Below are 18,223 nucleotides of genomic sequence, written 5' to 3'. Positions count from 1 at the left end.
GAAAAACATGCAAACTAATCAGCAGACTCTGACGGTCGATAAATCGCTTCCTATCCCTCCGGGCTATTGGATCTTTCGAGTTGTAGGGTAGGTATAGGGTCGAAACTACTCGTAACCAGCCAGCACGGCCCAGAGTCCCAGAAATGTAGCGATAATGTAAACATGATTTGTAACACAAAAGCGACCCAACTATTAAGCACGTACATACACGCCTGCCACATGTCGACGGACGGCGGGAGTATTTAGAGGAGAGAGCGAGTGTGACGACTGAAGTGAGTTGATATACTGGAAGCAAGGTAGAAAGAGGGGGGGGGGGATACAAGAGCTCGCACGCACCACTAGCACTCTGAGAGTAGTATGTACATGGTATACATATATACATATAGCGAGCAGTTCGTGTCACGCGTTCCCTTATAATTCAACGAGGTTCAACAGGGCGAACAGGCTCACTAGAGTCATCGGTCCTCACAAGCACCGCGTGTTTACACGAGTAAACAAGCCTTGGCTCTCTCCATTTCTGTTTGCACGCTACGCCAATTAATCAGCAGATACCATAAACTCCTTTCGCCCTCGGTGCGCCTCTATCGGTCTGCTCTCTTTTCTCCAGCTGTAACCTGTAGGCTATAATATAAAGAATCGCCATTCTCCTGGCGCTCGCGCGCGCGATATTGCACTTGCCGCCGTTGCTGGCCGCTCGAATCACAAATATCGCGATTGCCTGCCAGTTGGACGCGCTGCGCTGCTGCTATGCTCTGTACCTATGGTGCCTATTCCTCTCGGTTCTATATAATATATTCTATATATCCAGTGACCATTAGTCTTGGACACAACGACACTTTTAACGCTTGCTTTTTTCCTTCGTCAGACTTTTGCTCCTCTTACGATTTTCTCTAGTTATATGAATATGTGTATAGATGTTAAGCGGATCTTGCGAAACTCCCCACTGACCCAATTGAGTTTTATGGAACGAAAAAAGATTTTAAGTTTGGCTTGAAAACAGAATATAGTCTGCCCGCGAAAACACCAAAGACACGATTTTCATAAAGAATACCTGGCACCACTGTTGGATTCGTGTCTAGTACATGAATTTATAATTGTCCGGTTTAGCTGATATACCATATAGCGTTATGAGCACGCAATTTCAGCGTGTCAAGAGTAAGAGATTTGTTGTATACATACGGTAGAATAAATCGGACAGGCTATACCGTTAGTTGCGCCAATTGTACATACTACAGAGTAGCTGATGGTAGCTGCGGATGTCGCGAAGAAGGAAGAGTTATGCAACTTGTTCTGCAGTGCAGTGAAAGTGCGCGCGAGCGAAGCATCGCTCAGCGAACAGCATGTAGACTTTATTTCTGATATTTCTCCTTGAAAACCCTTGCAAGACCCGTATATTCGTTGAGTTGGACGAGAATGGCTCTGTTTCACATTTTTTATTTTCTCTTTTAGTGACTCCAGCGAGAATGTTGATGATCCCTAAGAAAATAGTTATTTCCGCGGAAAGCAAGTAGGAGATGGAGGTACGCGCGAAGGAGAGAGGGGGACTGGAGAAAGATATTTGAAATGTAGCAAATTATCAATAACATCAAGGTTTACTTTATTTTATACTGTAATATCTATATATAATTGATTAGGTATTTGGAACAAAGTTGGACACAAAGTATGGTAAATGATGAGTTATGGCACATGGTATGTACAGTATGGGGGAAATACTGCTCTCCCCGTTCCTTGTGTTTACATTGCGCGCAATTTGGTGTAGAGACAGAAGAAATGCAAATCGTTGATGACGTTTTAACAAAAGTCGCTCGGTCGTTTGCACCTTATGACAAGAGTCTACTTATACGATTATAACTTATTTAATCTTGACAAACAGATATTCGGTATTACGCTAGTAACAGTATCACTGGGAAACATATGTTATAGGGACAACTAAAATTGTGACTCGTGATTCGGTATGGCACGAAAGTACACGACGGCGAGCGGGACGCTTTGCACTTTCATGAAGGATGACGAACAGAGCTTTCATTAAAAATGCCTGCCTGCTTGCCTTTCTTTCGTTACATTTTACGAATATATTAGTGTATTTATATATATATATATATATTTTTAGCCACTAAAAGACAATGGAATTTAACTAGTGAATTATTATATAACAATTTACAAATAGATTTACAGTTTCCGATTATTTACAGATTTTCAAAAGTCTCTATAAGCTGCGTTTTCAAGCTGAAAAGAGTCGAATATGGAACGAGAAGAGAACGTAAGCGACATATAACCTAACGAGAAAGAGAAGAAAGGGTAAAAGTTTTTATATAGTCGAAATTCGCAACTGGTGTCTATATTTATAATAATATATTAATAATAATAATCCTAAAACATTATTCCAAATTGCACGCAATATATTTACATATATAAATTTCTACAATGTCAGGCAATTAAACTAATATTTCATGATATGTCTTTATTATTATTATTATTATTATTATATCGCTCGTCACTTATATAGTCTTACCCACACACGACGTATGTGTGGTACGTCACATTGTCTGACTCGGGGCTTTGCCAACTGTTAATTCTAATAGTTAACGAGCTGCGATTATAATATATTAGCAGCGGTATATATTTCGCGATTGGCAATTTTCAAAAATACTGCAAAAATCAGACTTTGCAATGCGATAATGTGTTGTATTACAATACGAACGCCACTATCGTATATTATTGACGTTACCGCAATCGAATCGAATTTTATAATGTATATATAGCATAGTGGGTGCGATGCCACGATTAGCTACTTTAGATTTCTCGTCAAAAAGTAATAATAGTAATATTTTGCCCGGCATATCACCTATATGTGGGTAAGACTTTAAAATTTAACAATTCATTTTGGCTTCTCTTTTAATTTGTATAAACATTTAAACTAATCGATGATAATCGCATTTATACTAATTGATAATTTTCGTAGTCCTTTATACAAATATATCTTAGGTCGTATGTATTTTTCTTTCCGTGTGACACGCGCTTCGTCGTAGATTGCTCTTACCGCTCGGCTGGATCGTCAACTAGCGAGCACCGAGCGGTAGCTTATTCAATCGCGTTTAGACGATGCTTTTTTTCAGAAAATAAACAAATTATGCGCATATACACACAGGAGATTCTCCATGTATCAACACGCATGCAGGTATACACGCGTATTACGAATAATATAATATATATATAAAGGATAGAGGTTAGAGAAAGAGCCTTTTCATAACAAAAAAAAAACAATGAAATAACCGAGAGCTCGATATTTAATAATAATTGAACTTACGGCGGCATTTGGCTCGCAGAAAGAAGGGAATGTAGGCCTCAATTGTGTTGAAAAAGTGACAAGCGTTTCTCTGCATTATCACAATGATCGATGGACCGTGATTTAACGATTGGCAAACCTCGACGTTTCGCAATGAAAAGTTAATTTTCAAAAGCAGCGGTATAATTGATAAAGTTGGGATATAGCGTGTACATGTATACCCACTGGCGTCCAACTGGAAGGTCCTTAAGTGTAATACGATATAATTAATTAGAAGCATATTGCGATATGAGACTCGTTACCCTGTGTTTTATATCTACAGAATATACCTGTCATTTAAGATTTCAAAGATACCGTACAAGTTTCGTGGGTGTCCGTTTTTATTAATTGCGTTTATCCAGTCACCTCGAAGCGCCTTACAATATCTACTACTATTTTTATTTTTATTATAATCATTATAATTATTATTATTAATATTATTATTAATATCAGTATATGTATAAGAAGTTGGAGTATCTCTTGAGTTATATCTTCGATTGGGATTTTTAAGTGGTACGATGCGAAATAATCTCTTGATAGTAGAGAGAGAGAAAACATCTTCCATATATCTCCATCCCTCTTTCCCTCCCTCGATAATCTTCCTGATATGTCGAAAAGACTTGTCGTAATTAGTCCTATATGTTCTCTTTCAGATGAAAACTATATATGTCGAGCGTAACTTGTCGGCCAATCCTGTACATTTCACTTCGAAAAATATTCAAATCATATAGAAATTAATATTCTGTTTGAATAATGGTATAACTTATTTGGGTAGGTGTGTGTTGTGTATGTGTATGTATAATTTATTATTAGATTTAGAAGGCAAAAGTCAATATACTAAAAATAACACATTTAATTTTATTTTTACCTTTTCCCTACGTCTAAAAATTTTCAGTAACATTCCTCATTTGGTTTCAAAGTTGTTAAAATTGTTAAAATCAAACGATGTAATTATGTACAGTGTATGTAAGTAAAGCGGAACGAGAAAAAGTTGACAATCTTCCTTGTTAAATAATACAGAGACGACATAAATATATAATCGGCTAAAATTGCATGATTAATCCATATTTTTTCCGTGCTGAAAGAATTCCGGCATTTTCTTTGCAGTAGAGTCGTCGTGCACTGTTATTAATCACTGAAATGAGTTTGACTCGATCACAGTCTATAGCCTATTAGTTGTTTCGCTGTACGCATTGAAGATGAATTGAACGGAAAGTGGATCCAATTGCTCTGAAAGTCTCGCGTAGTGGTCCACGCAAATAGAAACATTTTTCAAAGCTACGTTGCTTTTATGAAACCTGCATGGAGAGTTATTATCATAGATTATAATAGTATCTAGTGTATCATATGTAAAAACATTGAAAAAGCCTATAGGGTGAAAAATGTGTCGATAGTGTACGCGTTAATAAAATAAAGGAGGGTATCGAATTTAAGATCTTTCTGTGTATCGTTGTGCATTATGGCGAAAACCAGACAGAGAAAACCAATGGTAAAGAGAAGAAGCAGCAAAAAAGGATTTACGCGAGTTCGAAAAACGGACCGGAGACTAAAGGGTCAACGAACCAGACGTATCTATACGAATACTACCTAGGATATTGCACTAAAACTTTCTCCCTATAATACCTAAACGAAATGGCAATTAGACTAATATCCCTCTAGAAAATACTTATATTTTCTATATATTTACAATTGAAAAATGACTAACCCATTGCCTGCTTGTGTACGACTCCCGAAATGTTCGCCTATATATATCATTAGCGAATAATTGTTCGTCCCCCTTAGACTGTCGCAATCCCCGTGGCCGCCGGTCGGTAATCGGTATGAGGTTTATAGCTATAACTCGATGCGCAAGAAGAATAAACCCTAGCCACTCTCTCTTGTCGTAACGCCGATCCAACTCGATCCATTTGTCATTTTTCTATCTCTGTAATAATATATTAAATCTATTAGATTCTCTCCATTATTACGCGAATCTCTCGAACCCCATTGGAAAAAATACAATTTCAATCATTCTTTCGACTAGAAAATATGCTTGCTTTAATTTAGATGCAATTAATTTTTCCTTTTCTTTTTCTCGTTCGTTAGATATTTCGTGTGGGGAGTATATATATATATATATATATAGATGAACGAATTTCAAACGAATTCAACATAGATGCTGCATGTTTTTCTGTCTCAACCGTTGGAAAACTCTATTTCCGTTCATCGTGTTTATCCAAATCCAAGGATTTCATCAATCTATGTGTCTATAGTCTAGCTTTTCTACAGAATCATCTGAAATTTCGTTTCCCGGCCTTTACCATTGCACAACGAAATTCATCGCGAGTGGAGAAAATCGTCGCGAAACTGGCACATTTGCAAAATGTGAATACCACTCGAGGACCCAACAAGAGGAATTAATTATTAATAAGGTAGTGGTCGTAGTGTAGTAGTATTTAATAGTAGCACTAGTAATAATGGTAATAGTAGAAGTAGTAGTAATAGAAGAAGAAGAAGAAGAATAAGCATCTTCTCTTTTTAATAAATATTTCGAAGAACGGTCAATCGTATTTTTCAAAGGCTTGCATCTAGTACTTTAAGGTCTCAATTCGATATTAAAAATAAAAATGTAATAATACACTTACTGATTATTGACAAATACACGCTGAAGCGTCATACGGAAAGTACGCAAATTTTTATACGACAATAAAATCATGAGGACGTGTTTTAAAAAGTAATAATTGAAGAAAAATTGTGCAAGCTCGCAAAAATAAGGTAGAGCGCGAAAGTCCGTTCAACGAGAACGAATAAACTTTAATCAATTTAAGGGCTAAAACTACGGTATTGCTTTCATATGATATGATACAGTCTTTTCACTGATTGTCCAATATCACTACTTAAAACATTCTCCCTTATTTTAACTATTTATTTCTATCCTTTCTACTCTCTCGCTCTCTCTCTCTCTCTCTCTCTCTCGTTCCCAGCCTCCTTCCAACCTCCTTCACCCCTACACCACCCCACTGACAATGAGCGTCAATCATTAGGATTAATATCACTTTTGTTCTGGCGCGACATGCCCGCGCCATCAGCTTCTATAACAAATACGTACTTTATATATTTATGTTTCAAATTGTACTTTTCAAACCGCGTCAGCTCTTCTCTTCCTTTCGGTTTTGGTCTTCATGCACGTATCTTGCCGTCGCTCGCGCTGCACGCTGCACGCTACATTGCTACTCTCTCAGCCACACGCATACACACACACACACACACACAAACATACAAATGCGCGCGCGCTCATATATACAAGCACATTTAACCTCTTCCTCCTTCTCTGCCGCCCGAATATATTCGTACGCCTTGACGTATGAAAATGAATTTTGTCCTTAAAGCGAATATTATCGAGAATAAGGATATATGATACAAAGATTGCAGCACTGTAAAGAATAAATTAAAGAAATATTTCATTGGCGATAGAGAGGAGGCGATTGTATAGGGTTGACTCGGTGAAAATGTCCAGTTGCAGACTCTCCCGTAGTGATTTGATCTGATTAAAGGTAAAAGTGGAGGTATCTCGTTTGCGGTGGTTGAAACGACGTGATTCTGAGGAGACCCTTCTTTTTTTTTCTCTCTCGCGTCGAGGGAGAGTCGCCCTCACGGCCCCGCACGTACGCCGGAGAGATGGCTCGAAGAAGCATCCTGGCAAAAATCAGCAGCCACCACGACGAGAGTCGACAGGACATTTTGCCGGCATGGCGCAGAGACGATAGAAAGCCATAGAGAGGAGGGTTCGAAGCACCGATGGCCTCGTAAAATTTTTTATCGTCCCTCCCCCACCCCACCGCCGCCACAAAACTAACGGTTAAACTCTCTTCGATTCCACTATATACTTTTATCCCTCGGCATCATTTTTTCTCGAGAAACGAGCCGAGGTTCTTTCTTTTAAAAAGTCGCGAATATCTGTGTGACTGTGAGGGAGGGGATACGTGTTTGAAGGAGAGAGAGCAGTTGGCAAAATAAGTGCGAGCAACTCGAGAACGAAGGTTTATATATATATATATATACATATAATATAATAGATTTGCACTGGGATGCGAAAGGACCGCGAATAGAGGGAGGAAAGGAGAGGAAAAGGGCGGCTCTGGAGGAGAACGGTCGCGCGCGCACGGCGCATCTGCAGTATCGAGGGGAAAGCTGACACGTGCACTTTGGAAAAGATTCGCAGTTGAAAGAAAGAAACACGCAGAGGATCGGATATCGCCATAATAGGAGAGTAGAGCCTGTGACAGTTTAACGCACCGAGGAGGGCCGCACACAGTATCGAGCCATATTATATTTACGTAGACCTTTGTAACCTTTAACCTTGCTATTAAAGAGAGGCTAATTTACGCGCGGGGCAAAACGATCGATCCGATTGTGCCGAATGGTCGCGTAGGTCGCGGTGGACGCGCAATCCAAGATATAGACTATCTTTATATAAAAGCGTTTAGGACCAGCCCTGATACTCTACGAAGGGTTCGGGTTTAGGCTCGAGACTGGCCGGTGGGCACAGTCAGTTTTGCTGTCACAAGCCACCCTCGGGTCAATGTTGAGCGGCAAACTTCATGCGTTTCTGCTTCTGGCGTTGGTTGCAGAACCAGACCCTGACGACGTTCTTCTTGAGGTCGAGCTTCTCGGCGATCGCGGCGATCTTCTCGCCGGAGGGCCTCGGCTGAACGGCGAAGTAGGCCTCGAGGGAGCGCTTCTCGGGGGCCGCGATGCTCGTCCGCTTCCTCTTCTTCTCGCCGGCGGGCAGGACCGAGGGGGCGTCGGGGTCCCTGCGCTTGTTCTTCGCCTGGGCCTCCGCCTCCTCGAGCCAAGCCTGGAGGATCGGCTTCAGCGCTATCATGTTATTGTGGGAGAGGGTCAACGACTCGAATCGACATATCGTCGACTGGGAGAGCGCCCCGACGCCCGGTAGCTTCAGATTGGCGAGGGCCTTGCCGACGTCGGCCTGCGTCACGCCCAGCTTTATGCGTCGCTGCTTGAAACGCTCGGCGAAGGCCTCCAACTCTCGAGGATCGGTGTCGGCGTCCGGGTGGAGGCCAGCGGCCGCCGCGGCTGCAGCGGCCGCAGCCATCGCCGGATGATGATGCGCCGGATGGGGCACGCTACCCCCACCACTGCCCAAGTTACCGTGGTGATGATGGTGGCTCATCATCCCGTTCATCCCGCCGTACATCGACGGACCGTGGATGCCTCCGTGGTGAGCCGCACCCCCGCCCGTACCCTCCGACATTGGCGTCAGTGTCGTCATCGAGTTTGCCGGATCCAGCATGTCCAGGCTCTCCATCCCCGGATGGCTCATCTGTAACAGCCAACCAGTCCCGTACTTTTCAATACCCACTCTCTCCCTCTCTACATATATATACTGTATACTCTAGAAAATTATTCGACAATCGTCCCCAACCTCCTACACTATGCACGTGTCTCGTGCGATTATAAACTGCACGTGATATTCGCTCCGTGCCACCTTTCGATACAATCCTAATCAAGCGAGAGAATCTATAGTGAATTATATCTATGTACATATTATCAGCGTTATCTCCAGTCATCTTCTCTCATTTCTCTTTTGACTTTTATCCCATATACCTGTGTAGATATACAGTTATACCACTTGCATCTTCTCGCTTGATTATATTTCTGTTCATAATGCACGGAGCGAATAACGCAGGGTTACATCGACGAACACGCGCAGCGAGACGTACATACGACTCACTCGGACGAGTAGGTATATATATATATCGAGCGCGACCCTCCTGCCAAATTATTTATGACCTTCCTTCATATTTTTCTCTACGCTTTCGTCCCGATAAAACTGGCCTTTCTACCTCTCTCTCGCGGAGAGCTGTAGAGTGACGGGAAAAAGGGAATGGAGAAAGTTGCACAAGGGTTTAATAATAGCAAATCCGAGAACATATATCGAAAAAGTATAATTTTCACAATTTCCCTTTTAACCAGATACTCATTGTAACCATTTGATATACATATATACCTAAGATTTCAAATTAGATTATTGCGTATATTCATTGCAGATAACAATGTTAGACTTAGTGATGTAAAAGGTATAAAGAGCGACCGAGTTCGGTAAGTTTCGATACACGTCGGGCGCAAGCAAAAGCCGTATCAATTTTCACTACAATCGTTCCTTTCTTTTATAATAATACGAAAATTTGCAATGCTCCGACCAAATTTACGAAAACTCGAGAGTAATCTTTGAAAATCTATGCATATATATTTTAAGTGAAGTATGAATCCAATTATGACGAGACATTTATGAAACTTATCTACCCATTCCCTACAGAATTTATATTATTTAAATTTTTATTTAATTATAGTATATGAATATAAATTAATTATTATTTTCTTCAAAAAATAGCTTTTCTATTGATATGTCATGAACAAAAAATTGTAATATTCAATTCGTTACTATGATAATCAATAAATAATAATTGCATAAAGAGCGTTGATAACAATATATAATTACTATAACAAAAGTTTATAATATTGGTTGCCTAAATATAAAATTATTAATTCCTGATTATTGATATTTCAGGAATTTGTACTAAATCTTATGTTAAATAAGGCCTAAGGTAGCGCTACGTTATGATTGGTCAATTCATTCTATTCGACCAATCATAACACGTCTTTAAAAAGCGCTAAGGTGTCCGAACATGCCTATTGTTGAATCTGTGCTGAATTGCTTTTAGGATCTGTAAGTAATGCTGACCGCTGATTGGTTATAAGAATGCAAATAGCTAATCAGCAATCATCATTTAAAATCCAACAAAGCTCTGACATTAGGACCATCCAGAGCAGGACTGTTCATTAAGCAGCTTATAGAGCAAACACGTCTGATTGGTGCAGTTCTAACTTAAGACCAATCAGATGCGATTACTCAATAAGCGTCTGATGTCCGATCCTTGTTCCGGAAGTTCTTTTACCTACCGCCATTACGTTTTTGCATTTCCGCATGCACATTGTCAGTGAATTGCGCGCCAGGTATTTTCGAAATCACTGACAAGTATTTCAATATTCGCGATTAAAAATAATTTAATAAATTATTTTCATCAGTTACGCAGTATTTTATCATTATATAATTAAAAGTTTACCGGGTTTTATAAAAATTAAATAGATTGGTTTAATAAAAATACATTTAACATAAGTCTACATATCCTTTTTATTCATAAATATTTAGTTTTGAATTTTTCTTAATTAGTACTTTAAAAATATTGTATAATAAAATATAATAATGGAATGTAGTATGTGGTGTAAATAATGGCTTTTAACTACGTAAAGATTCGTTTAAAGATTATAAATGTGGTAAATATTGTCTGGGTGCGCGGCGTGTGTGTCGTGTCTGTGCAGTGTTTGGATGCTTGCAGCGGTCAAGGACAACAGCCTCAAGAACTCTCATAGTCTGTAAGTTTCAATGTTTTTATTTTAAAGCCTAACGAACTCCTAAATTAATTGAATGGAATTTCACTGAATAATATTCTTTATTTTCTTGGTTTACAGTGGGCGATCTCGCTCTGAGGTGATATATGGTGCGCGTATCGAATGTCCGCGTCGTACCGTGACCTTATAAACATCCGCGTTGCTAAGTGAGATTTAAAAAATCCGAGTCGCATAGTACCCGTAATGCAATTTAAACAATTAGCATCGTTTACAGTGACATTTAAAATATTCGCCTCGTCTCGAGTGACATTTACAACAATCGCGTCACGTAGTGCCGCGTTAAAAAAAACTTTTCGCGAGTGAATAACGCGAGAACCATCATCGCCAGCATCATCACATCCTGCAGATGGGGATCATCAATGGGAATTTCGCCGAATGAGTGAGTCCCACGGGTAAAACTGTGGAAATTTTTTTATTAACCAAAAAACGAGCGAAAACCTACCGGTAGGTTCTAGTCGCTCCTCCTTCGGTTAAAGCCATTTCTTGATTTTTGCATGATTTTCAAGATATTCTTTGCGATTGATATTTATTTTGCGTGCGTTTTTGTGTGTATTTTTTTTCAGGTTTAGCTTTCCGAATTAGGTAGGCCCTTTAGTTTTGCATATTAGGTAGGCATTATAGCTTTCGGTGTTAGGCAGGATTTCTTTTTCAGGTTTAGCTTTTCGATATAGGTAGTCCCTTTATTTTTGCGTATTAGGCAGGCATTATAGCTTTCGGTATTAGGCAGGGTCTCGATCTCTTTCAGGTTCCTTCCTTTCCAAACATAGGGCTTCCCTTCTCCTGTATTAAATCCCATCCTTCTCCCTTCCCGGGGGTAAGAGCAACCATGTGCTCAGGAACGGAGATATGCGCAATGAGTTTTGTTCATTTTTTATTTTTGCTTTGTTTTTTGAATATACAATTTACTTTTAGAGTACAGATAAATTAAAATTAGCACAAGAAAAATGGGCAAACAAAGCCTCTACTCCGTTCAAAACCATTGCAATATCCTTCGCGAGGAGCCCCTGTTTATACAAAAAGCGATGGATCTAGAGGAGAAGGTACCTCGATAATATACCTTTCTTTTAAAAATATTTATTTACTTTATTTTTGTCTCACGTCTTTTTTAATATTTTATATTTTTAAGCTAAAAGAAAAAGACTTTCAAAAATCTGATTAAATACATATTCTTACAGCAAAGAAATTACAAAATAAGCTGATATAACATTTATTAAGGGAAACAGATTTTGTATTTGTTCCTTAATAAAAGTTTAAAAAACAGGATATTATGATAAAAATGTTCGGTTGAAATAACTGATTTTGACCGAATTTTTTAGAGTTCCCTCTTGTAACCGACGTGCAACGAAACTTATCTAGCTCATATCAGTGGAAGCTCTTTTTACGCGATTTTGTAATAGTGTGCATAGCTCGATGAGAATGGCTCGCACGAACGGTAGTTCTCGTATGTGTTAGTATGCTACATGTTACCGAGCTCGAGGAGAGACATGCTGAGGAGTGGGGATCCTAAATACCCACGAGTTCACATCGCTGGTTGGAATATGAATAACTTTTCTCTTGACCCAGTATTCTTATTTTCGGAATTGAGAAGCAAGCGTCTCGACTCTGACAATGGTAGGAGGCAGTATAGCAGTCGCAAAGAGTGCCGGAGCTATGCGAGTCGTTTTTCTCTGGCCGTGTCTGCATTATTCAAGAGAAAGAGAGAGCGAGAGAGAGAGAGGGATAGATAGAAAAAGGGAATAGAAAAATAGTATTGACTATATTATAATAAGGGGACGACGAGTCGCCTCGTTGTATCTAAAAAAGGAGTTTGCTTTCGTATTTTCGGAAAAGAGAAGGAAATAAGCAGCCAATGTAACTACGTAGAAACGGTGAGAGGAAGCAGGGTGGAGGGAGGGGGATATTCTCAAGAGAGAATCCACAGAGTTAACTGGATGGCACGGTTTCGGCACGGTTTCGGCACGGATGGCATAGTTACATCAGCAATGCAGCCTGTGGGGTTAAACATCTAGCCTGCAGCAACACATTGCACAGTACTGCACGTCGAGTCATATATATATACATATATATATATAGAGGTAGCTGCTAGCGCGGGAACGGGGAGGGGTTGGGCGTGATGGGGTAAACTCGGAGGGGGTGAAACGGCAGTAGTAACGCAGTAACGCAGCAACAGAGCAACGGAGTAGCGCCTAGCGCCAGCAAATATAGAGTAAGCGAGGGAACCTCGCCAGGGGCGTACCGGGGCCCCAGGGACCCCGGCAATATTTCATCATTACGCTGACGCGCCGTGCTATAGGGTTGCTTCTTTCCTCTCTCTCTCTCTCTCTTTTGCACACAGGCTCGCTTATTTCCACGTACACACATCTTCCCCCGTAGAGCTCTCTGTCCATTTTTTTCCAAACTACAGTATCAAAAACAAAATTGCCAAGCCATAGAGGAGAGAAAATTGTTGCCCTCTCCCCTTTTTTGTCCTTTGGAAATGTGTGCGTGTAGCTAGAAAATTTTTCTGGCGTTGCTTACGCTTTGAGCGGTTGCCCGGTTCACAACACAGACGAAGAGTAGATTCGCGTCCACGTTTTCCTCTCACCCTTTTTCGTGTCCCCCTTGTTTGCACCCCCTTTCTCTCTCTCTCTCTCTCTCTCTCTCTCTCTCTGTCGAAGGCAATGCGAAACTCGTTACACGCGTCCGTGATCGTCATACGTTGCGCGTTACATGCCGAGAGTGATGGGGTTCTGTAGCATTCCCCATAACCTCCTCCCCCCTACCTCCATTCTTTTATTGAATTCGCACACATTCGGAATAAAAACAGACTTTATGGGACATTAACTGCCTCGACCATCTGTACTCCTTAGCAAGAGGAACAACTTCTGCTTGTGCGGGCGGAACCACGAACCAACGAGGGCCACGATCCCGATTAATGCTCCATGAATTTCATTACAAACAACTACCACCCTATACAGCCACTGACTCCTATCAATCAGCCCCTCTCCCTCTTACACTGACTAGCGTCTATTAAAATTATTCATCAAATATAAATTTATTAGTTTTATACATTGTTTTCGTTCACTGTGCTAAAATGTTTATACACAACAAATATAAATATTCATCCCTAGCGTTATAAAAATGATTCTTCTCAATGTTTTTCAATATATAAATGTGCAAAGGGGTATTGGCAAGAGATATTTCGTGCTGCTATATGTATATATATATATATATCCTATAGAGGAAGTAAATAATTGACTAGAAATTGTGTAAATCGTAGAGCGAAAGGCCGCAGACAACGTATATATATATATATATATATATATATGTTTAACCGCAGATACCAGTCGAGGCTTGGGATATATTTATTGCCGTGTGTCGAGAGCACATTACATGCTCTCCCGCCGGTGCGAAGATAGGAAATAAAAGCGAAAGCAACGCCCCTACGTTTGGAAAGATCATTCCGGGTCGGAGCACATTGCTTACATCGGCCGCGCGCCCTACGCCCTACACCCTACGCCCTACTGTCATCCTACACTCCGCAGTTATCCAGCCCGGATTGCTCGTATTAGCATAAACACCATGAACGCGAACATTGGCAAATTGAAATGCAATCTTATTGCCACCGCAAATCACTCGACTCGATCTTTTAATACTTTTAATACTTTTTTAAGCCCGTGTTTCATCGCGCTAGTATAATCTTCTCAATCATTAGCCTTTTACGTAAGAAATGCGATGAGGAACACAAATTATATACAGCAATTATATATATATATATATATTAATTATGATTTTCAATTATCGATCTTATATCAAAAGGACGGGAAGAAAAATTGATAATAAATGTATTATATGAATATTAACTCACAAAGAGGTGTGATTGTACCTGATGATGTGGCCGGTTGTTTGGATGGGGGGTTGGCATGTGTGCTCCATGATGATAGACAGATACGGGATCATGTTTCAAAGGCATCGGGGTGCCAGCGTTGTGTTTTCCCAAATCCGCTGCTAAAGCCTCCGCTCTTGAAAGTAAGCCGTCTTGTAGACCGCTGTTCAAGCCCCCGAATAAATCACCCTGAAATACAATATACGAATTTTCCTTTGATTTTCACTCGTCTGCAATCTATAGCTCAAGTTGATTCAATAAATCTCTAGGGCTGCATATGTTTACAATAAGAGACGATATAGTATATCTATTTTCGTTTAGGGGTAGAAGGGCCAATCAATTTTTAAGATAAACTTTTTCTATTTTTTTGTTCTTTTTTGCATATTTCATGTTTGCAGAATATAACTGATCGAGCCACTTTCTCGCTATGTAATCTCTGGGACAGCAGCAGACTAGGCAGACAAGACACGTACTTGGTGAATTCAACGAGAGAGAGGATGGTCGCGACGATCGATATTCTGAAAATAGCTTCTCCGAGAGACAGTCGAACGCTTTCCACTTATTTTTCCAAAAATTTCCTCGTCAAATATAAATGTGAAATGTTGTAACGTGTTTTCGCGAGGAAACGAGAGCAAGCGTGTGTGTGTGTGTGTTTGCGCGTGCGTATTATAATTAAAGCTTTAAAATTATTACATTGGGGGGGGGGGGGGGGGCGAATCAGTGATATTTACGACACTCGACAGAATCTTATGACATGCAGAAGCAGAGTTTTACGGCTATTTCAATATGTGCTAGCCATTATGAAAACACACGGAACAATAGCCATGCGTGTAACGCTTTGTCACTTTCCAACGCTCCAGAGCTTTTCTACATGAATTATGCAAGGCTTATCGGGCAAATTTCATAACGGTAAAAGTGTTAATGTCCGAAACGTATCAACTGCTTGCTTTCGCGCACGCACACACACGCACAAACGAGCAAGAAAATCCTGATCACTCTCTCGTACACCTTCCATCCATTTTCGTTAACTCTACTGCTTTCTTCTTAATATAGCGTATAGAGATTTTAAACCCCATTGAAAGAGTTTGAGTTTTTGTTTCGATTCAACCGCGCTTGTATAAAAGTTTTATTTCATATCACTTGGTCGTTACAATCTTAGCACCGTATATTATTACGCGTTACTTTTATTTAAACGATCGATATACACGTGACCCTGAAACTTGTGGAATCGTCCCTTCACACTGCTTTTAACAGTTTTAACGCAAAGACAAAAAAAAGTAATATGAATTTTTTTCTCCTACAAAAGGTGTGAATAAATGATGTTTGAAGTTAGGGTAGTTTGTTTTGGACATTAGGCTGCACCTCCGTATCTCGATGCTGCACATATGGGCGTATAAAGCGCGAAGAATTAAATTTTGTTAAGGGCATCCATGTGTACCCTATCATATTCGCAAATCAAATTCATCTGTTACAAGTTAGCTGAAATCGATCCGAAGGATGGATACTTAACCAGGAGTCCCATGGGACACTGGACACGATAGAGAGTTACGAACAGTGGCGAAACTGGACGAACGTATAGGGGAAAGGAAAAGGGGGGGGGGGGCACTGGGCCAGAAGCCCCTCGTATATCTACCATTTCCCAATAGTTCGCTCGCTCGCTCCCCTACTCCCTTTTAGAGTCAACAACTATTGCTACTGAAAATAGCTTAACCTGATACATCCGAAACAGTATCAGTCGATGAATAGAAAATACATTTACTTTTCAAGTTAATCTCAGTGGCAGCATTCCCCCCCCTCGATCGGTCAGCTGTACAGTGCAATGTCTGTCGCAAGCTTTCGTCAATTTTGCCTAATAATATATCAATCCTCTGTACTATATATATATCGACGTTTCTTATTTCAACATGTTCTACGCTCGATTTAATTTTCTCAAATATTTTCAGAGTAGAGTCTAATACACTATGCGTGTGTATGTGTGAGTGTGTAATAGTAGTAATCGATATCATATGGGACATTTTGTGGCAAATGCATCTGTTACTTGTCGCGGGTAAGGCAAGGTGCATGCAGGCTGCTTTTGCTCTAGCACTCGAAAACTATCGTAATGTGTCGTTCGATGAACAAGCCATGCTTGGATATATTTTACGAAGAAGGTAATTTCTCGTCTGTCATTTTCGATTAATGTCACGTTTCGTTATGATCTATACCTCAAGCTTCTACACACCTTATATACGTGTGTATATATATTTTTTATATTTATATATATATATATATGTATATACTACAACTACGGTTATACTTTAGCCATATTGTAACATTGCTAATATCCTAGCAACTTGCTGAATTATCCTATAATAAGAAAGCAAAACATCAGTAATATATAGAATATAGCAATAAGAAGGAATAAAAGTATTGTGAGAGGCATGGATACAATTCAGATGACTGATAAGTTCCTATTTCAAAGTAACGTACGTGTAGTTATATAGGTATATCTATATATAGCTGAAATAATAAATGCAGTTGTTTAATATTATGGTTGAATCAACATAGCCGGTGAATAATTGTCAAGTCCAGTGAACTGTTGAGTGAAATTAATCGATGGAATTAAAGGGAGAGAGGGCATGTGTAATTAGAAATTGAAGAGGTACGTGGGCTTGGAAATTAATACGCGCGAGAGTTATCAAAATATCGTTAGGTTGGCCCAGTCCAACAAGGCAGAGGTGATTCACTGCTCCTATATTCATTACGAGCCGTAACGTCCGCATTGCGCGATCAATGTTTCATGTGAAAACCACCGTCGTGCTCCGGCGCTTCGATTATTTATGAACTCCTCGTGTCTTCGTCGAGAACACCCATGCTGCACACACACACACACACACACATACTGTCTCGGTCTTGCTCAACCTACACTTTTTCCAATCTCGAACCCCTTTACCTATATATATATCCTCCCAATATATATTTCTTCTATTTGTTCTCTTTGTCAGTCAGTATATATATATAGTAAAGATGGATATCGATCAAAATCCTTGAATAAGGAAATCATTGGATGCGAATTAGGTGATAAAAGGGATTTTTATTAGAATTTTCGGCAACGCTTCCGACGAAATTTTCAGCTCTACGAGACTTAATGGGCAGGACAAGAGGTCGGGGCAAATTTCCCTCTATTGTTTGAGGGGAGCGATGAGAGGGGGAGGGGTGGAAGGGAGGGGAAAGAGCTAAAGAGAAATGATTATTAAGACGAATGCGTTACTTAAGCAAAGCGTTAATAGAGCGATAAATCGCGCAGATACGTTTTGTGGCTTGAAGCGTAAAAGAGGGGATTGAGCGTGTGTGCCCGACTATACTATACCAGGATGGAGAAAAACTGTGGCGACTGTAGCCAGATCGTTGCTCCAACTTGGAGGAGGAGGGCCGGCCTCTATATTAGTAAATGTGCTCGGGGATGAGAGGGAGAAAGAGAGAACGCGAGAGAAAGAGCTTAGGGTATATATAAAGGGATACAGATTGGTCTTGTTAGCGGTGTAGTTAACAGGTCGTTCCGTTGTTTAGCAAACTTGTCC

At 40.1% G+C, this 18,223-nt stretch overlaps 1 protein-coding gene across 2 annotated transcripts in view; it reads right to left on the bottom strand.

Moving 5' to 3' along the window:
- Window positions 1-1,591: 1,591 nt before the first annotated feature.
- The window catches only part of acj6 (abnormal chemosensory protein 6), a 42,794-nt gene continuing 26,162 nt past the window's right edge, over window positions 1,592-18,223 (bottom strand). The window contains exons 3-4 of one of the 2 annotated variants that reach the window (XM_066732825.1): window positions 14,646-14,852; window positions 1,592-8,648 (exon numbers count right to left, since the gene is read on the bottom strand). In XM_066732825.1, the coding sequence (XP_066588922.1) occupies window positions 7,884-8,648; window positions 14,646-14,852 (972 nt within the window). In that variant the 3' untranslated portion in view covers window positions 1,592-7,883. The remainder of the gene's footprint in view (window positions 8,649-14,645; window positions 14,853-18,223) is intronic. The other variant, XM_066732826.1, reaches the window with a different exon arrangement.

The sequence above is a fragment of the Prorops nasuta genome, unplaced genomic scaffold (assembly GCF_024137725.1).
Source record: "Prorops nasuta isolate Cenicafe-Biocafe unplaced genomic scaffold, Cenicafe_Pnas_1.2 PNAS00010, whole genome shotgun sequence".
Classification (NCBI taxonomy): Eukaryota; Metazoa; Arthropoda; class Insecta; order Hymenoptera; family Bethylidae; genus Prorops; species Prorops nasuta.
The sequence above is the reverse complement of the archived record's forward strand: the minus strand, read 5'-3'. Positions and strand labels throughout refer to the sequence as shown.